This window comes from Dendronephthya gigantea, unplaced genomic scaffold (assembly GCF_004324835.1).
Source record: "Dendronephthya gigantea isolate DGI-Jeju-01 unplaced genomic scaffold, DenGig_1.0 000013F, whole genome shotgun sequence".
NCBI lineage: Eukaryota > Metazoa > Cnidaria > Anthozoa > Malacalcyonacea > Nephtheidae > Dendronephthya > Dendronephthya gigantea.
Genome location: NW_021163023.1, coordinates 2,253,409 through 2,274,118, shown reverse-complemented (window position 1 = coordinate 2,274,118; position 20,710 = coordinate 2,253,409). Strand labels below are relative to the sequence as shown.

Genomic DNA, 20,710 nt, shown 5'->3' with positions numbered 1-20,710 from the left:
CGGCCGTCGCCGACTGTCGGCGATCAATCAGGCTGGACGATACTTGCACGACCAGACAAGTGTCGCAAAGCCATCAATGTAACACCTCAGAGAATGTGTTTTTACTGCATCCGTAAAACTCGCTAGGAGAGGATCCACTCGACACGTCATGGGGAGAACTAAAACATGCCTGGCTATAACTCAAACTGTTATCTCTATCGGGACGCGATCTACAATCTATACTTTCCTAAAATAACAACTCTCAAACAAAGCAAAATAACATAATCTTATCACCATTATTTTGATTGTGAAAAATAAAAAACATTATAACCCAACACAAACAGTTTAGGTTTATAGATTTCGAACATGTTAATTGTTTGACAGCATAGATTTTCGTACGCTTTTTCACTCTTGAAATATGAATGACAAATATTGCAAGCTTTCTAAGCGGAACCCGACGAAATCAGAGATGATTAATGGTCAGTGAGAGTCCAGCCTGTCTGCAACCATACGATCTATTTATAAGTATGGACAGCTATAAATGTTCAATTATAACCATGGTCATAGAACAGCCTTGTTGCATCCAATAACATTCCCAAAAGTGGCATAACAACTGCCTAAAGTAGACAGAAACACTTCTCGACGTTTCGACCTGAGGGCCTTCCTCACTTGCTTCGAAACTACCAAAATATTTCGTGTCCATTTTAGGGGTGATTTCAGTACAACATCTATAATGAAAACTATATAAGGTTCGTTTTTACGCTGATGGCTCAAACATTCGTAATTTATCTTCACATCAGACCGTGTTATTCTAATACCGCGAGTAAACAGCTAATTCGGCAAATTAATCAGTAATGTAAACTTAAAATACGATGTATCAAGCTGACCATCGCGATAGCTTAGGTCAATATTTTTTTTTCTGTTCAAAATCTTGTGTACAGGAACATTTTTTAAACATTTTAGGGTGATAAAGTATATGTTTAGTCATAACAACCTACTATAAAGTGCATTCATTCAAACGACTTACTGAAATTTATCATCATTTGTAAACTCATAACTTGTTAAGCTTAATCAGAGCACTGTGGTGTAAAAGTATATCCCTACATATTAATACTTAATTGAAACCTGTATGATTGCATGCGCATCCCAGCCGGCCAAAAACGGAAATTTATTACTGAGAAATTAAATTAAAGTTGACTGCATGAACTACAAAGTACATAGTTATGAACTAAAATTTCGCATGGGGAATTTACTGAAATTTCGCATGGGAAATGTTAGTTCTACACTGCGGGATCTTCGCCCCATTAACCTCTGAGACATCGGACAATTCCAATGGTATTTGCGGTTATATGGCTTCGGCCTAGAACGTTGTTTTGCCTACATACTCTTAGCTTTCTTAACTTTTTTTATTTTAATTTACATTAGCTTTGATTGGCAAGCGCGTGAGCTAATTACTCTCTATACCAGCGTTCACTCCCAAAGGTAAACAGGCAAGGGCAGAAACTGTAGTATACCCGGGGAAATATTACATTTGTTACTTAAATTACTTAAGACACGGTGAAAATACTCAAGAGAGTATCACCGGGTCATCCACGCATGCGCTGGACGCTTACGCATGCGCGATCTTGCAACATTTCCTGCGAGGAATTTAAGCGGATTAGATGGACTTAGCGATCGCCTATTGCCCTGAGCTGCTTTTATCCAGAAGTTACCAAAAACAGGATTACATATTTATACATGCCAACGCTATTAAGTGTGAAGAGAGTTTAAGATGCTTTTCACGCAGTGGCGAGCTTACGGCTTAACGCCAGAATCCATTAGGCGGCTGCCCGTTAATTCCGTCTGGCGGAAAGGCTTTTCATTTGGCACTGACGGAGCTACGATGTTGAACCAAAACGAGATGGCGTTCAAATTCAATGGGAAACTACTGAATTAAGGGTTGTGGGCAACTTGAGGAGAAACCGTGCTCTACCAAGCCTCCATGATACCCCTTACAAACATCCAGATGTAACTTTGTCGACTCTTTGTCGTCCATTTGAAACTGCCTAATTTTTATCGAGACAGTGCAACTGTTTTACTGTTCCTCCGTGCATGAAATGCAAGCAGGAATCGCGATTCTTCACGAGAATTCATAATTCTATATTTATCGCAGAATTTAGCTATATTTCGTTTATCTCGTTTGGTTTTTGACAGGTTTTGGTCGTTTGACATCACCCTCATGTAGAAAAACAACAAATCTTTTATCTTGCCAACACACATGGCTCGCGAGGCTAATGCGAAAAACAAGATTTTCTGCATATCGTGATATCCACACGTATCCCTTTCGAGCACACAAACATAGCTTGCCTTACGAGAGCCAACAGTTATAACTCAAATGCTTCTACCAGTTCCTGCCTTTGACTGTAGCTAGATCCGTAAAAATTGCAACAGACTTTTAGTCTTCAATAGTTTCAGCCTTCGATATCTGAGAATTATGATCAGACAGAAAAAATGTAATGAAATATACGTATGTTTTGAAAGAACGTCAAGTTTAGTGATTGAAAATATTAGCCAACATCACCGTTCATGTTGAAAGTGTATCTCACACCTACAATTTACTTGGATGCTGTCATCAAGCCCTTGGCCGAAATGAACATGTGAATGATGATAAAGAATTAATGCTCTAAGGGGAAGAATATAGCGTGTGTGATTACTGTAAACGTCTGTAGAGTTGTACGTACATTCTTGAGTGGTTTCTAGAATGGTACAATAGATATATTTACACGATCCAGAATTTTGTCAGATTCACTTCTGGCGTATGGAATACAGTCTGTCTATTGATAGACAAGTAATGCAGTTGATTTCGTCCGTTGTCTCTATAAACATTTCACGTCAACTGACTACAATACATTCATCAAAAGTCAATTAGATCCGACGAAATTCGATTGTGTAGCAGACCTTCACGGGACAATTGAATTCTCGCAGCCAAATTGGAGTTCATCCAAGTAGGTCCGCGCGCTAAATGACCCTGGATAATCCTGGTATCCTGGTAACACTTGTGCGATATCATTTTGTCTGGCATCGTGATTTGAGAAAAATCACCTCAATCGCAAACCAAATACAACCGTTTCGCCTCGGGCTTTTGGAAATTCTATCAAATTAAAACATCTCGGAACTTCACTCCTGATCGAGTCGTTTCAAAATGGAACAATGTTGTTAAAAGTTTAGCAAATGGGCTACACACTTTCTATGTTCATCACGATGTAGTGTAAATAAGTTAGCAAATATCCTCATAGTTATCAAAAAGAATTCTTTGCCTTTTCCAAACAACGTAATGGATATCAAATTTAATTCGTAATATTCTTATAATTTTGCATGGTAATAAAAAATCTATGAATTTAACTATTTTCAGACTTGGCCTATGATTTGCTGAAATAAACCATGCGAGTATTCATATGATTTCAATATATTAAAAGCTCATTTCTGTGCGCGATTTTCCCCCAGATATTTACCACTTCACCTTTCATGCGCGATATGGTGGCGCATTATATGCAAATAGGTTTCAAGGCGCAAAGATCTGCGCATCAGATGCGCGCAAGGCTTCCTTCCTACGCGCCTAAAATCCTGAGCCATGATTTTACCCAATATTTGCGTAAAATGCGCCATGTGTATGCGCTGTTATTAGTTCAGGAAGGCGTCAGTACTGCGCTGATTCATATCAAACGCTCTATCAAGGCTTTTCGTGATGTGTGGCTGAACTCAGGTTGGTGCTTCTGAATTTGAAAGCTGTGATTGCCCAGAGAGCGGTATGGTCTGGCCTGCTAGTTTAAAAGTCAAAACAAACAACGGATGTTACACCTCAGTGTAGAACTAAGTACAAACTAACCTACCGTGGAAGTACTCTATACGAAAATAGATCTTTAATAGGGGCTACTCGCTTATTTAACTCTGTATAAACGCTGTCCTGAATTAGTGCCAGATGTGGAACGAGCCTGACGCATTGTCAGCGACGCTTATTATCAGTCACACGAGGGGAAATTAATTGCTGGATGTTTTGTTATCTTGTAAACATCGCCCAGTATTTTGGCGGCGAGCGATACAAAAAGAAATGTCTTGCTGTATTTGGGCAACGCCTGTTCAACCATAGTTTACTAAGGAAACAAACCTTTGGTCCATGTGGGACACGCTATCCCGAGCACCCTGCAGTGCCCAGGATTGTCATACCCTAAAATACCTGGACATTATAATCGAAGGCTAGAATTCCCGTCACAAATTCTTGAGACCACTTTTTGAATAGGCGCAAAGGAAAGAATTCCAGTAGCATATTTGTTCATCATTAAAAGTCTAATAACGCATGCATTGATATACAATATTAAACGCTCGGCTGGATTGTTCACGGCGGATTTATGTGCATTTACAAGACGCACTTTCGCTTGCGCGTATAACATGATGGTTGAATTTCCGCCACCGAAAACAATTAAATTAACCCTGAACACAATACCCTTGTGCAACGCGCTTTAGCATACATGTCAAAAAGAGATACCCAATATCGACCTTGTCCCACTATCAGCTAAAATATGCCAAGTTAAATACTTATCAAGCTCGCTAATGCGCTAAAACGCGCGGTAATTTTCACTGTCGACTATTGTGGAGAGAGAGAGAGCGCGAATATCATAAACGGTTTATTGACGCACTTTTCACATGCCAAAATGCGATTTATTATTATAGAGCCACTTGTATCGTGTACAGGCTATTGTATATTATCGCCTAAACCATACTGTTTATTTTCCATAATAAAAAACGACACCCTTGACCCTTTTGGACCTGTTTTGAAAGCTCGAAATGATCGGGTTTGATCTCGTCTGTGATTTTCGACAACGAATTGACTTCGATCTCGGTTACCTTCGAGGCGAGGTTTTTTTGCGCAGTCAGTGCGATTTCCTCTTGTATGATTTGCGCACTTATAATTGGATAAACGCGCGCAAACTCGCATGCTATCGCTAAATGATTAAAATAAACAAACGTGTCAAAGTGGCTGAGGGATAGCTGGAGAATAATATAAATATTTAGAAAACTGGTAGGGAATGATAAGACTTGCTGTGTTTCCCGTCGGAACCAACCAGGGCTAAGACAATACGACAATACAATCCTTAAGATAAACAAAATGTTTCTCTATGTCGTCCTCCGCGATGGCGCGGGGCGCGCATTTTACGCAAATCTCAAAAGTTTGCGCAAATCATTCAAATTTCTCAAAGTTGCGCACGGTATGCGAATGAGTTACATTTTGCGCTCGTGCGCGCTTGATGTTTTCTTGATGATTTCAGTAGAGGGTTTCATTAAACAGCGTTGACAAAGAGAGACATTCTTGTGTGGTCAGAGGGCAATTCGTTGTCCGTATGTATAAACATAGCTTAATAACGATATCGTTTAGGAAATCTATCAACTCAAACATGTCATCGAGCTGGGTGGCCGGGGTGCGTCACACGCAGGGCGCGTTTTATGCTGATGATCGCGCGTATATAACGAGATAGCCGTTTCTCAAGTGCATTGTGAATGCCCGAGTTTCCGTGACAAGTGTACCTCTAGGAAAGGTAAAAACCGGATTAAATCTTGGTGTCTCGCGAAAATTCAAAGTACACACAATGTACAATCTTACGCAAGCGTCGTACTGGGGCTACTACCCGGCAAACACAAACGTGGATCACTGTCTTCGAAGCTCGATGTATCATCCGTACTTAACAGCGCAATTTGGGAATACATGCGCGAACCTTTCCACGCCGATTTGCTTTGGAGATGTTCAACCTTATCCTAAACCACCATATTCCTACATAGCGCTCATTTCAATGGCTATAAAACAGGCTCCTGAACAAAAGATCACGTTGAACGCAATCTATCAGTTTATCATGAAGAACTTTCCGTACTATCGCTACAACAAGCGGGGTTGGCAGAACAGCATCAGGCATAACTTGTCCTTGAACGAATGCTTTGTGAAAGTTCAGAGGGATAAAGCTGATCCTGGTAAGGGATGCTATTGGTCTTTGAAGTCCGATTGTGAGAACATGTTTGACAATGGCAACTATCGGCGTCGCAGGAGACGAGCAAACAAGGTGAATACGACAGGCAAAGATGATAAACCTCTCTCTGAAGAGACCTCGGAGAAGGATGATTCTGAAATAGACATCGATGGAGACTCGCAAAGCTGCGAGGAGAAAAGAGACGCGATTGACGACGAGAAACGGCAAAACAGAACAACCAAAAAACTATCGACCACTTTGCTTACCCCGCCAAGCAGTCCGAACAAGACCAAACAAAACGCACACAAGAAAATAAACTCTGAACATGCGTTTAGCATCAGGAACTTACTATCGCAACAGAAAAAGTCCGAAGCAAAGGCGCTTCAAATCGATGAAACCAAGAGGAATGAGATTGAACAGACTAAACAACTCGAGACTATTCCCTCAGCGATTTTCGGCTTAAATAACGTTCTTGAACGGGCAGGTAATCCGGTGCAGACTAATCTTAGAAATAATCTCGACGCTGCTTCTGTAAATCAATTTTCACCTTCAGACTTTATGAAAAACTTATACAACGGAGGACTCTACGCTAGCCTTTATTCTAGTAATTGCCAAAGGTATTAATCTTGCACGAAGTACCGTCTTTGTAATATAAACAGTATTTATGTAAATATGTGATCTCTATATGGCTCTGGTTTCTGTCCAGATGATGGACTGATATATTTTTCAAATCAAAATAAATATGTTTTGATATCGCATATACAGGTTATGGCTTTCACCTTGCCTGTTTTATCAAGTGCAAAGGCTACGATCTTTAGCGGTTTGAATGTTGTTAAAATTTCTTAGTTTTGCTTACTTACTTAATTCAGTAGCCATTTCAAGGCCATTTACAGCGCGCGATATACGGTTAATCTAGATCTGTTGACTGCGGGAAATGGAATCGAAACACGGCGATCATTATTTCAAAATAATACCGTTTACATTGGAGGTTGTTATTTCCTGCCAATATTTCAATCTAATGACAATAGTCTTGATCTTCGTGTGAGTTAGTTTCCACTGTTATGAGTTTTATGCATAGCAGGTATAATATTTTTAAAAAAAGTATATCTATACTGGTATAAGCCTTGATCAGTGAGATCAGAATTTGGTTCGGCAAGTGAAACTAAGTCTAAGTCTAAATCTCGGTCGTAGAACTAGAAGTATTTGTGAGACAGTATTTGTTACTTATGAATTTAGACTTACATTGTAAACAGTGGTATCTATAGTAAAGGAATTCTAGATAAAAAATCGCGAACATTCTCTAGGCCATACCTTGCATTGATAAAAGCTTAAAAACGTGTAAATACGCCTCGACGGAGGAATTTTTCGATGTAGCTGTATGGAAGTCTATGAAATCGCAAGACAACAATAAGAGCCAAAACCAATTAAAGGTGTGAATACGTTTTCTTTGCAATTAAAACAAAACAAGGAATATCATTGATTGATTGCTTGGCGCAGTTTCAATTTCGTTTAGTTTGCTACTTGCGCATAATTTGCAAATTAGTTTCACTGTTTACTAAATCAACTCGCAAATTCGCATATCAATTTAGCATCATTTTAACAAATAACGATGCATTGTCCAATACCTTAATCCTCAAAATACGTTCCCTAATTTCAGATTCGATTGAGCAAGACAGCACAAAGTGAGCCAGATATTCTAATTAGGTCATATTAAACATCGACGCGCAATTTATTCTAATTTAACATGGCTATCATAATCGTGAACGAGCTGTAAGGGTCGGCTGGGAGTAATTTGCAAGTAAACATTTACATTTGGAAAATCGATCACAATTCCTACCCAATCAGCATCACTAATTCAATTAAGAGGCATGAGGTTGCTGGTGTTTATATAGTAATCAAAAACGAGAGAGGTTTCCAGCGTGAAATACCTCAATTACTTTCTAATATGCGATTTAGCTGTTCATTCGAATATCATACATACACAACCCTATGCTACCCAGTGAATAGCAGAGTTACCAGGCTACGCCATGAAATATATTCGCTTATTCCAGAACATGTAATATATCGCTTAGCGATACAGTTCATAGTTGACTGCACAATCACACAGACATAAACATGGGATTCGAAAATAAGCAAGGAAAAGCTCAAGTCGTTCCTGACCAAATGACCCTGTGCATCATGTGCTTGCACTGTTCTGATCAAATTTTGTATCAGGTTTCTGTCCAACGATAATGATTTATGATATTGTGACATTTTGTTGTCCCTCGCTTGATCCAAATTTGATTATTTTCCAGGCATAAGAGGGATTTAAAAAGACTTATAACCTTCGCCATTGAATGAACTGTATAAAAAACGTTTTAAAAGAGAAGTGTTTTGTGATCTTAATCTTAGCTTCTTGGCAGAGGTGAGCATATGTTAAACTGTCTTGGAAAATAACAGAGAAGAACAACTATCATATATTTTCAACTGTCATGCGAACTTGTAAGTCGACCAATTAATTATCTTTAATGCTATCTTAACGAATCCTGTAAAATAACTTCGGATATACAAGCGAAAGGATTAAGCAGTTAGCACACGATGTGAAAATGCAACTCGTACGGTTGTGGACTTCTCAATTAGTCGCACCGTTGTTTCGCGAGGCCACAGCAGTTGCGAGGCCATGCACAGCAGTGTAGCAATTGTTTTGCAACTCACAAACACGAAGTCCTATCCAATATCATCATGTGACTAAAATCAAGCAACGTGATTGGCTAATTTGTTCACAAATGATTGATCATAGCAGGGCAGGATAACGAAACGAAAAACGGAGGAGGTTCCATTTCAAGATATATCTCACAGTTACCACGTATTTAGAACATATGTAGCGGCTATATTGTAAAACGTTACCTAATCTTAACTACATAAAATCAATGTGTATTAGATCACTTGGAATGATATAAAACACATTTCGTTTGAGAGAAGTACCGAATGTTTACATTTTGATTATTCTTGTTGACTTATCACGCAGTTTAAAAGCATCGCTTGTGTAAACACAAACGAACCTATTGCATCGGGTTGGCCGGATAAAAACGCTGTGTATTTTGATCGAGGGCAAGTTGTAGCAGAAAACAAGAACGAAATTACACTTTTACGAGATCATGTAGGTAGAAAAATGGCGTTAACTGCGGCGCACACTGGCTGAATGTTTATATCTTATATCAGCGAAAGAAAAGATAACTTTTTACATTGAAAACTGCTGTGTTTAAACAGAAAGGAAATCATTGCCAACGGGTTTGCATCGGTTTAGACAGGATTTTCCCAATCGAATGCAAGCTAGCCGTTTGACAATCTCAAAATAGAAAAAACCATTGAAAAGACTCAAGATAAACAATTGGATAGCAATTAAGTGTTGTGTTTCTTTGCCCTGAAGTCGTTATTGAGTGGGAAGGTAAATGTTGAAATAAGCTTCTTATAAAAACACTTTCGGGGCTTCGAAGTTTGTTTATATAAATAACGAACGTCTGTGAACGTATTTAAAATTGACAAACGCCTATAATTGAGACACAGATACCATCTCAAACTGGGTGGTCGGTTAGCCTTGCCCGCATGGCGGGCACCCGGCCTAGCCTGCATAGCAGGCGTTTAATGGCCGGAAATCCTGCTCGCGAGGCATGCTGGGAAGCTGAGCTAAAACTCCACTGTAGGCATGCATAATATACCACGTGAGATAGATAACATTATGCTATTGATATTTCACATATGTGTCGTCTCAACGCAGTAATTTGGGGTCTTTTTTCATCATTTCATCTTAAGATAACGTAGTGTTCTGTAAGTGCAAGGTAATTAACTGAATATCATAGTATTTAAACAATTGCCGGATATTTGGAGAAAAAAAAGAAGAATGCGCATGTAATTTCAGATCTTGACTCAATAGACCTAGTAAATAGACCTCATTCGATAAAGATTTAGAGCATATTGGAGTGACAACCATCTTACTTGTTTCTTGATGAATGAAAGAAAACAAATTTGTGTAGCGCGGGTACGGATTAAATATATGTGAAGTTTTTTTGGTATATTTTAGACGTACCGCTATTGACGAGAACTTATACTTGAATAGTAGGCATTTATTTAATCAAATAGGTGTGTATCATTGGTAATCTATTTATCACTGTCGATAACCGATCAAATTTTTCATAAAAAACCCTAACGCATTTGCATCTTGTTCCGTGATGAATGGCTCGTCAATTTATAATATAAAAACAAAATATTAAGTTCAATCAACTCACGACAAACATTCTCACAATGTAATTATGTAAAACGCAGAAAATTCGAGTGTATAATAGCAATAAAAACATCTGAACTATTTTACACAGGGTTATTTTGTTTAGACTGCAAGATTTTCGAGATAAAAAGTTCATTAGCAGCGTGTGTAGAGTTTTATCAACACGACACAGACGTGCTCTAAATAAATATATTTGCAAAGAGATTTATCATCGGTGATTTTTTGCTCTGTCAGAATATTTGTTTTCCCTGATTGTGATTGTGCTAGTGTTTGTTTAAAATCTAAAAGGTCAAGTCAATCTCGAGTGCACGAATTGAACTTCATGGGAAAAAAATGCGCGTATTATTCTTTGTTATTCCAAACAAGGATTAAATCTCAGCGCGCTTTCGTGGTTAATGTATTTTGCAAAATGCAATTTATATAGGATAACAGGCCTGCCTTTGCAAGAGAAACAAACGTGTATTCGACAATTATTGCATATCTTTTTAAAAATTTGAAGAGTATACAAAAGTCTATCGACGTTTACAAATACGACAGTATTATTGAACGGCGAATTCGGGTTATCGCGAAGACAAAAATTTGTCAGAACATAAAACAAGTTTCACCGCATGTGTTCACACACTTATATATCCCTATCAATCCCCCTCAACCCCTCGGGGTACATACATGCACCCACCAAAATGATCACATGACCTGCGTATCGCAGGCTGTATGTACATCATTGTATAAATGTGTCTCGGTACATTTTCGAGTGGATATACCGCTATCATATTCATTCACTTGCCTTTATAAAAGCTTCCTCATCCTTTTCAGATCACATCGTCAGTCTAAATGGATCAAATAGAAAGACAACTGATTAAATATATCATCTTCACTTGGTAACATTGAGTCAATATGGTTTTGTAGTTGAACTATTGTGTACTAAATGTAGTTGCACTTTTCTCACCATTAATGTTGTCAAATTGTAAGGAACCCAACCAGTTTTATGCCTCGCCTCTACAGCGAGGTAACCGGCTTTTGGTGAAGCACCGACCACTCTAACACTCTCTCCGGAACTGAACGAAACATCTTGACCATTTGTCGTGTCTAAATAAGAATCAGTTCAGAAATAAGGCATTGGAATTTGAATGCATGATCAACGCAGTAGTGTGTAAATAGCAAAGTTATTAGGTTGAGGCATTCAAATAAAGCGTCTTGCTTTCAATTGGGTTTATCATAATATTAAGGCAATCAGATTCTATCAAAGGCTTGATTTCAATACAGGGGATTTTTTTGGGACACCCTGTGTATTTGTTGCATTGTAGTTCCCCTCTTGAGAGTCCAATTTGGCTATGATAAAAGGAAACACCCAATGTTTAATTTACCTCTGTAATTGTTTGTCATGATACGCGTTTGAGGAAAAGCAATCTTTTTGTTGTCGATGACTGTGTAACCACGTCGCTTAGGAATTGCTGGAGGGGTGTTCTGAATATACAGGAAGCATTATATATGTTGTTGATTGTAAACCTCACTCGTTAATCCTTCGTCTGAGGACGGAATTCATTGTGAAATCATCTGCCATTAAAACAACTAACCGGTGAATGCTTTTTTCCGTCCATTTCATTTCGGAAAACAGGAGAAGAGACTGAAGAGTGCTCTGTTTTGCTGCAATAAAAAGGCACTAACAGTTATTTATGAAATAATACAAATGAATTCTTTTGTTTCCAGGCATGTCTTAGTGTGATCTGTATCATTACCGTTGTTCCTTTACTTCTGAGGAGGAAACAAGATTTGTTTTGCTTCTTGAATGTTGGGAACCTCTTGGACGGCTCTTTTCTAGATCTTGCCACAATATTTCACTAACAAGAAAACATAGAACTTAGAGTCAAACCATATAGACAGTCTATAATCGCAAAGGAAATAAGCTAGTAATATCTGTAATCTACCCTGCATGTGATAACATTTTAAATATATACTAAAGTAATATATACTACAGTAATAAGTAATAACTTGCATGAACGTTGCATGGTTAGCGACGTAGCAGGATTATAGGAAATTCTCGGGTGTAAAATTAATGACATATCTCATTTTCAGAGGTGAAAAAAGTTTTATTCGTATATTCAATGTCATGGTAGAATATTATCTTAAAAAACAATTCGCTATTGGGCTGCTTATGGTCAAACTGGGTAAAATAAGGACTGAGAGAAACGAAGTTTGACAATACGAAGGTATGTCAAAAATATTCAGAGGTTTTCAACGTAGATTTTCATAATTTTTTGCACCATAATCGGATTGCATGTCTTAACAAAGTCCTTACCTAAAAAAGACGTGTTTTCTTCCAATATGCATAATCTTGCCAGAATTCTCTTTCCCCGCATCAGTCAACATCATTTGATAACTCTGAGCTATTTCTAGCGCGTCTTTCTCATCCATTTGCTTGTCGTGAACGAAATATCTTTGAGCGAACGGAATATGACGCATCCTATGAGTGTAACCTGTGGGAATAGTTGGTATGAATGAATGAATGGATGGATGGATGGATGGATGGATGGATGGATGGATGGATGGATGGATGGGTGGATGTAGCTTTACCTAAGCCATGACGAAACACGGGCGAATGAATGTAGCTTTACATAAGCAACGTGGAAACACAAACCAGTGTCTTTTAAAGTACTTTTTAACAATGAATGAAAAATGATTCACGGAGGAAGCCTAGAAAAGCTCTGGTGTTTCTCACGCCTACACTCTGCTGTTTCAGAGGATATGAATGTCGAAAGATCTTTAGGGGTTTTAAAGATTTGTGAAGATTTTTTATGGATTTCGTAGAATTTTTTTCAACTTTTCAAGAACTGTAGGTGATCTTCAAAGCTATTATGGAACTTTTAAAAAAGGTTTTTGATTGATAATCTCAACCTCATGAAAATTTTATGAATTCCGGTCGTATTTGGCAAATGTATGGTGTCGTAAAAAAACCAAACATGTATAAACCCACTTACATCGAGCAATCTTTATAGTCATTCGACTTTGTTAAGTTGAAAAAGTCCCAAATAGATTTCAAGGGTCAAGGATTATTTTACCTGATCTCAGCAAATGGACTGTTTCGAAAATCTGGAGCGATTTAATTTGTCTGGATACTATTCCGGCATCAAATTGATACGGACGTCCATTCGTGTTTGACTATAATGGGAAAGAGGGCGATGATAACGTTTCCTTCAGAGAAAAAAGGCAAGATATGAAGAACAGACAAGGGATTATCTCATTTAGATCAACCAGCTTACTTTTAAGCAAAAAATAAACCATGGGTCAGCGTGGATTAATGCCTTTAAAAGCTCATCTAATCTTTCCTATAAAACCGATTAAAGTAGATCAGAATTACAATCTTGTCCAGTGTTTTAATGTTAGTATAGGACTTCGTACAAAAAACAAGAATTTCTTATCGCCTACCTGAAATTCGCGGGCGAATGATTGCACTGGGGAGGAAGTGAAACTGAAACAAAACAGGAAAATATTTCTGGGACCAGTTTTTGGCACAAATGTAAAAATATTTTATATCTTGAGTGACATACCTTCTCACTCTGTCTGTTGCTAAATCGTCAGAAATGTTCGTCTTTAGATCAGAGATAAACAAATGAACCACAAAACCAAAACTACATTGCTGAAGAAAAATACAGAGCTTGCAGATTAAACTGGATGAATAAGAGATGATCCTTACTGAACCTCTATAGGAAGAACAGTTTAGAACTGATAGAGCTATCCAGTATAAATAAAGTCAGTTTAGTTTAGGTTTCCTCCTGTAGTAACACTGGATCAATAAGAGATGATCCTTACTGGACCTCTAGGAAGAACAGTTTAGAACTGATAGAGCTATCCAGTATAAATAAAGTCAGTTTAGTTTAGGTTTCCTCCTGTAGTAACACTGGATCAATAAGAGATGATCCTTACTGGACCTCTAGGAAGAACAGTTTAGAACTGATAGAGCTATCCAGTATAAATAAAGTCAGTTTAGTTTAGGTTTCCTCCTGTAGTAACACTGGATCAATAAGAGATGATCCTTACTGGACCTCTAGGAAGAACAGTTTAGAACTGATAGAACCATCCAGTATAAATAGAGTTCATAATTGCTTTAGCAACAACACTGAATCAATGAGAAACGATTCATAATGGACATCAAGGATTACCTCAGCGGAGAACATCTGTATGACATCATCAGTCACTGAATCGATGTTTCCACGCAACAACTCACCCGCATCGTAAATAACCTAAGAAAAGTCGACGCAATCCGCAGTAAAAGGCGATGACGTATATACTAAACGCAGAGCACCAATCATAAATAGGTCATTTGTACCAGATGGACATTCCTACAAGACTAACTCACCTTAGCATTATAATGACAGACGCCAAATTCATGCGATTTGCAGTTCGTTGAAAAAAACCTAAGTGCACATGAGATGGTTCGTATTTACGCTCAATATCTCAAAAATCTGAGACACTGCATTGTTCATATCTTACTTTTCATGACCAACATGTTTGGCCCGAAGTTTCTCGACAAAATCCTCAGCAGCGCCATCTCTACACAACAGAAGATCAGATGTTTCGCATACTCATTTTGTCAAAAACCCAATCTTATTTTCCTAATCATTCGAGCTTACAGACAGTCATACATTATCTACCTACTTCAAACTTTCCTGATCCAAATAGGTTAATATTCCCGTTTCCTGAAACAATATACATGTCGTTTTAATGTCACAATAACTTGCAAACTCTCTGCAATGTTCTGACATAAGATGATTGCTCTAGCTTTACAATTTTCTTCTTTTGAGGAATGTGAACGAGTTGATGAGTACAGAATGTTCAAATAAGGGTACTTAAACCTTTGATACCTATTCATACCTATTCGCTCTATCGCATCAATCTCGTGTATTCATCTCAGTATACCGTATACGCACCTGACATGTCAAAAGTTCGATACACTGCGAATTGTCGAAATAATCCACGTCAGCCTCATTCTGAATGTCCTCTTCCCTAGCCATAGGAGAGGATAATCCTTATTATATATGTAAATAACGATAGTAATTTTTCCTTACAAGAAAATAACCCTAACCCTAAATCACTCCGAAATATACCGGAATGTGGTATATTCGACCTTGGTAATAAAAAAACTAGTGGTGGCCGAATATACTGGAATATGGTATGCTCGACCAAGGTGATAAAAAACTAGTTGGAGGTAACAATATGTAATCAAAAGAGAAGTCAGTTATTCCCAATGTAAAGACTTACCTACAAAATCCTTCGGCGCTCTTGAAAATATGCGTGGTGTAAAAATGTTGAATGGTTTCCGAGCAAAGATTGCTGGCGAGTTGTTCCATACGATTGCACTAATAAAAACACGAGAACGCCATGTTACAACAGTTAAACTGGACGGTAAGAGAAGTAAAAAGAAATAGATCGAAGATTCTTACACTGGAAGTATCAAAGCCAAACACATCTGCAATCCCAAACCAACTTTCTTCATCGTCTAAGAAAGCAAATTTCTCGCTTATTTCAATCTCCTCCGGTCCTAGACTCCTGTTTTCTCTCAAGCTATCGTGAGATTTTGTGAAAGATTCAGCACTTGAGACGTCCAGATGGTGATATTCGGTGGTTGATTTTCTTGAGCAGTTACATCGACGTACGATTGCTGAGAGCATGCGCAAATACAACGTCTTTGCAAGAGCATCGCGATTGGCATTTGCCTGTGAAGATAAACATGAGTTACTGTCAAACAATATACCACATACCATACCACATACCATACCTACCATACCAACATACCATACCATACCATACCACACCACACCATACTATACCAAATACCATACCACATACCATACCATACCATACCATATACCATACCATACCATACTATACCATACCATACCATACCACACCACACCACACCACACCACACCCACAACCACCACACCATACCATACCATACCATACCATACCATACCATACCATACCATACCATACCATACCATACCATACCATACAATACCATACCATACAATACCATACCATACCATACCATACCATACCATACCATACCATACCATACCATACCATACCATACCATACCATACCATACCATACCATACCATACCATACCATACCATACCAAACCACAGCCACACCACACCATACCATACCAAACCACAGCCACACCATACCTGTTTCGCGGTGCATGACTGTATGGTTGCATCACTTTTCATAACTTTCAGTTTCTTAGTGAGACCACGAAACAAAGTCGTGTAGGCAACACCAAGTAAAACTGCCACCGCCTTCAACTCTATAAAGAAATTATGCTTCAGATCTCTCAAATACAACCCAGTCACACACTGACAGTTCTCAAAATGATCACAGTTACCAACCATAATCCCCGCCTTGTACTTCCAAGACACGCGGTGACTTTTCCGTGAAATGAACATTTCCAAGAAGCAAGATGGCGGCGAGAAGTTTGGTGACGTCAGCAAATGGAATACCAAGGACGTGAAGAGACGACTAAAATTTTTATCAAATTTTTGTTATATGAGATTAGTTTAGACAATCCAGGAAAATTCACTTTGATGACAGCAAACCACACTAGAAACACGATCTCACACTAAACTGATCATTCTTATGACGTCAAACGCGGGAAAACATCGCAATACCGAAATTTAACTGGTCGACTCCTCTATTATAACACAGAGTCTTTAAAAATGTGTGTAATTGATCTTTAATACCGCGTTTGATATGAGAACGGAAAGAGTCCACTATGGACAATGAAAAAAAAGTTTTTAGGCAAACCTTCCACGTTTGAAACTGTTCCTTTAGAAGTTCAATTTCGGATTGTTGATGAGATGGATAATTGTATAAATATCGTAGTTCATTGGCGCTGTGTGTCTGCAATTGCAGTTTAGCTGTGAAAAAATTGAAGATAACATTGTTTTGGCTGTGCTAGGTGTAATGCATTAAGCATAAGTTCTTCCATTCCACTGTCTACCTCGATCATTCGGACAGAGACCAGCAAACAGTTGGTAAAAAATTCGAAAATTGCTTTCATCTTTTCTTGGATGAACGATCCGAGCCTGTGAACGAGAACAAAATGAGAGGAAAGCACACGTTTTTGTGCGGTCAAAATGAGAGGTTGCACAGGAAAATTAACCTACCATACACAATGGAATATACTTGATTCTCGTCTTTTGAAGTAAATTGTTATGAAAATGAAATTGATACAAAAATGCCTGGAAGAACACAAACTTTTAGATAAATTTTATCGATAAGCGTCTATTTTATCTTTTTATAACCTGTACAAGGGGAGAGCGAAAGCATTAATGTGAGGCTACTTCAATAGTTTAGTTCTGTGGAAGAGGGGGGGGGGGAGAATCGCTGATATTTTAAATGAGTCGTACCATACATACTGAAATATTATATCCCGTTTTAAGAAGGACGATAAAATGAAAGAAAAACAAACCACGTTAGATGATTCAGGACTGTTCGTTGTTCTTGCTTTTCCTAAAATATCCAAGACTGTTATTGAGGCATCCAATTGCTACGTGAAAGAAAAATATTGAATCATTGAATGTCCTTACTCAATGAAAACACACTGTTTTAGTGTTTACATTAGTCAACTTAGTTTGTTTGAATCGTCCCGCTAAGCAAAGCAAAGGTCGCGTTATCCTTTTCCACATGCACAGAGCACTTCTGTTTTCCCACTGGAAGCAGATTATCCAAAGTATTTGAAGTGTGGCTGAGTTTTAAAATTACAACTACTACACTAAAAGTCACTAATGATATGAAAATAGTAGAATACAAGTTATACAACATACTCTTAAGAGATCACTTTGAGCTGTTCCACATGTAATATTCATCAATTCTTTGATTATCATCTGGGCTGTATATGATTTGCCACTTCCTGATTCACCACTGGAAAATGCAAGGATGAACCCACACTTCACTACCAGCATGTATGTATAGGCCAATTAATATTGGGCCTTGATTCACCTGCCTCAACCACCATATGTAACATATTGTCAGGGTCAGAGCAAACACATGGTACTTGGGAGGGTAAAAATCTAAGTTTTGCTGACATAATTGGGTATTGTTTATTGTAGTCAGAAGTTGTCATTACTGACAGCTCTACTTGTGGGAAGAGGGGGAGGTAAAGCAGCCCCCACACCCTCCTTTGCTATGCCCCTTGCATATCTGTTTTACAAATTTTATGTAGCTTGGGATCATGACCACAATTTGTTATATATGATAAATAAAAATCATCTACAGTTGCACACCTTCAGATACTTTGAAATAATTATATATAAATTACATTAAATAATTATATTAAATAAGGGTGTGGTCAACCACGCCCATCATATGCCACCCCTTTATCCATACCATCCCCAAATTTGCTATTTTGGCCTGTTTTTTTGACCTGACCATGCAGTGATCTTGTGCAACCAAACTATCATCTAAACCCCATCATCTAAATCCCATCCCTTTGAGGAAAACACTATCTCCTTTTCCTTGTCATTCGAGTTAGTGGTAGCGTTAATGAGATTATGTTCAACCAACCTTAAAATCATTATTTGAGGCATCCTTGTCTCATTCAGTTGTTCCAGCGATTTCATTATAAGAGGTCTAAAACATGTGGACTTCTTTGAATTGCAGTTTATGGCGTCTTTAGTTTCAGAGTTGAAGGGGTTTAGGATCAATTGAACTGGACCAACCATTGTCTGAATGCAAAAGAAAGTAAATTTATTTAAGAGTGACTATTGTGTGGGCATATATTTGACCAAGAGACACTGTGTTAATATATAACATTAATTAACTTACATGATAACACTTTGCATTAAACCTTGCTTCAAGAGTTGCAATGATTGTATCTTCTGTTAATGGTCCTTTCAAATGAACTAAATCATTTGGACCAGGAATTCCTGGAACTATAAAACAAACAGTTAATATTGTACCATTTTACTGGGTTGTATTCCAAATCTCTGTATCAATTCCTCTATGAAAATAGACCCTCCAATATTTTTACCTGGAATATTCTGTGTGTCTTCACCAGATTTAAGTTGACTGTTTTTCGAGACATTGTTGTTCGATAGTATCCTTTTTATATTGGCCAACTCCATCATCAATTGTTCAAATAAGTCTTTCAAAGCGAGTAGGTTATCTGGAAAGTCGATTACAGTCGTGGTAATAGACATTCTTTATAGTACTATTTTGCATTCGTTGTTTATGTCACTAAACAAAAACATATTACCTGAGTTTACATTCTCAAAGCCAATTCTCGAAATTTCCGTCATGTAGCTGCTTTTCAACTCTTCATAACATAAATCTACTTTCCTGCCGACATTACGAAGTTCCTGCGCCAGTTCAAAATGTTTTGCGGAAGATGATTGTCTTTCGTCGTGAGAATGATTTTCCCTACGTCTGCATGTGGAGATCTTTCTCCGTGTGACCGTTTCTCGTGAGCATGTTTCTCTATCAAAATATGTCCCTTTTGCCTGGTCTTTGCGTTTCTTTTACTTTCTGGAGTCCCTGGTAGCTTTTCAACATGATTTGGGCGATGTTTTTGTAAGCCATGAACATGGTCGACACTTTGGTCGTGCACAGGTTGGTTTCGGACGCGTTGTCCGGTGAAATCAGGCGTTATCATTTACTAAAGTGCACCAAAAAGTTAATATTTATCCAAATCCGTCAATATCTCACTTGAAATGAAGGTATGCTGTCCAAAACTATGCGAATTGGATGCATTTACAGCAATGTCTCATTACAAAATCTATTAATAGGGTAAAAGTTTAACTTTTCGGCAACCTCTGTCGATTTTTGATTTTGTTTCAGAGCGTTCTGTTTGCACTGCGAAGCTTGTTTTGTTTGCTCATGGATTAGAAGATAAAATTTTTAAATACACTTGTGGTAAAAAGAAGAGGATGCAATAAAACGAACTTCAACGCATGTTAAGCAAAAACTCGGCTTCCTGACCGAAGGAAACATGAGGAATTAGTGGGAAAGATTTTATTGAACACAAATTATCATGCGTTGAAATCAGGTTTGGCGAACTGTGCGTAAAAAGGTAGGTTCACTGCGTACGTCCAAGAGCATCGCAAGCTGATTGGTCGCATAAGGGACCAGGCCTTATCAGCCAAATCACGTGAATGTTATTATGTAGAATTACTCTTCTCTGCCAGGGACACAGCTCTCGAAAGCTTTCGTCCAATTGGATAATGCTTTTCTATGCTTTCTAAAGAACGACGTTATGCTATTTGTTGAAACAGAAATGTATTGTAAAGTTCAGCCAATGAAAATCATTCTTGCGAGGAGCTGCGACACTACACTACCCGGGCTTTGCCATTTCAAGGCTGTGCCATTTCCAACAATGAAATCTTGGAACGGAAACAAAAAAGCATAAAAATTTCGTGTGGTTCCATTCGAACACCTTTGCACATTAATTTAAAGCACTTTGCTAGAGCGCATGATGAAA

General features: G+C 38.1%; 2 protein-coding genes across 2 annotated transcripts; one reads left to right on the top strand and one right to left on the bottom strand.

Moving 5' to 3' along the window:
* Positions 1-286: 286 nt before the first annotated feature.
* Positions 287-19,532, bottom strand: LOC114519439 (unconventional myosin-IXb-like). The gene is made up of 29 exons (XM_028539563.1): positions 19,490-19,532; positions 19,265-19,399; positions 19,060-19,166; positions 18,799-18,959; positions 18,060-18,156; positions 17,705-17,782; positions 17,400-17,474; positions 17,234-17,318; positions 17,038-17,150; positions 16,623-16,752; positions 16,422-16,540; positions 15,672-15,944; positions 15,490-15,587; positions 15,159-15,234; positions 14,887-14,927; positions 14,722-14,781; positions 14,588-14,645; positions 14,391-14,471; positions 13,779-13,867; positions 13,657-13,699; positions 13,491-13,556; positions 13,290-13,389; positions 12,530-12,707; positions 11,970-12,071; positions 11,808-11,877; positions 11,598-11,697; positions 11,180-11,319; positions 11,018-11,060; positions 287-707 (listed from the first exon to the last, which is right to left on the bottom strand). The coding sequence occupies exons 1-28, from the start codon at positions 19,530-19,532 to the stop codon at positions 11,043-11,045; spliced, it is 2,736 nt and encodes a 911-aa protein (XP_028395364.1). The 3' UTR covers positions 287-707; positions 11,018-11,042.
* Positions 5,163-6,721, top strand: LOC114519283 (forkhead box C1-A-like). The gene has a single exon (XM_028539394.1). The coding sequence runs from the start codon at positions 5,601-5,603 to the stop codon at positions 6,594-6,596; it is 996 nt and encodes a 331-aa protein (XP_028395195.1). The 5' UTR covers positions 5,163-5,600; the 3' UTR covers positions 6,597-6,721.
* Positions 19,533-20,710: the final 1,178 nt, after the last annotated feature.

Excerpts from the sequence above, each read along its gene's own strand:
- LOC114519283 (XM_028539394.1), top strand. The coding sequence starts at position 5,601 with ATGTACAATCTTACGCAAGCGTCGTACTGGGGCTACTACCCGGCAAAC.
- LOC114519439 (XM_028539563.1), bottom strand. The coding sequence starts at position 19,532 with ATGACGGAAATTTCGAGAATTGGCTTTGAGAATGTAAACTCAG. Across the intron at positions 17,475-17,704 it reads GTCCTGAATCATCTAACGTG|GCATTTTTGTATCAATTTCA; the intron begins GTTTGTTTTTCT and ends GTGTTCTTCCAG. Across the intron at positions 14,646-14,721 it reads AAACATGTTGGTCATGAAAA|GTTTTTTTCAACGAACTGCA; the intron begins GTAAGATATGAA and ends ATGTGCACTTAG.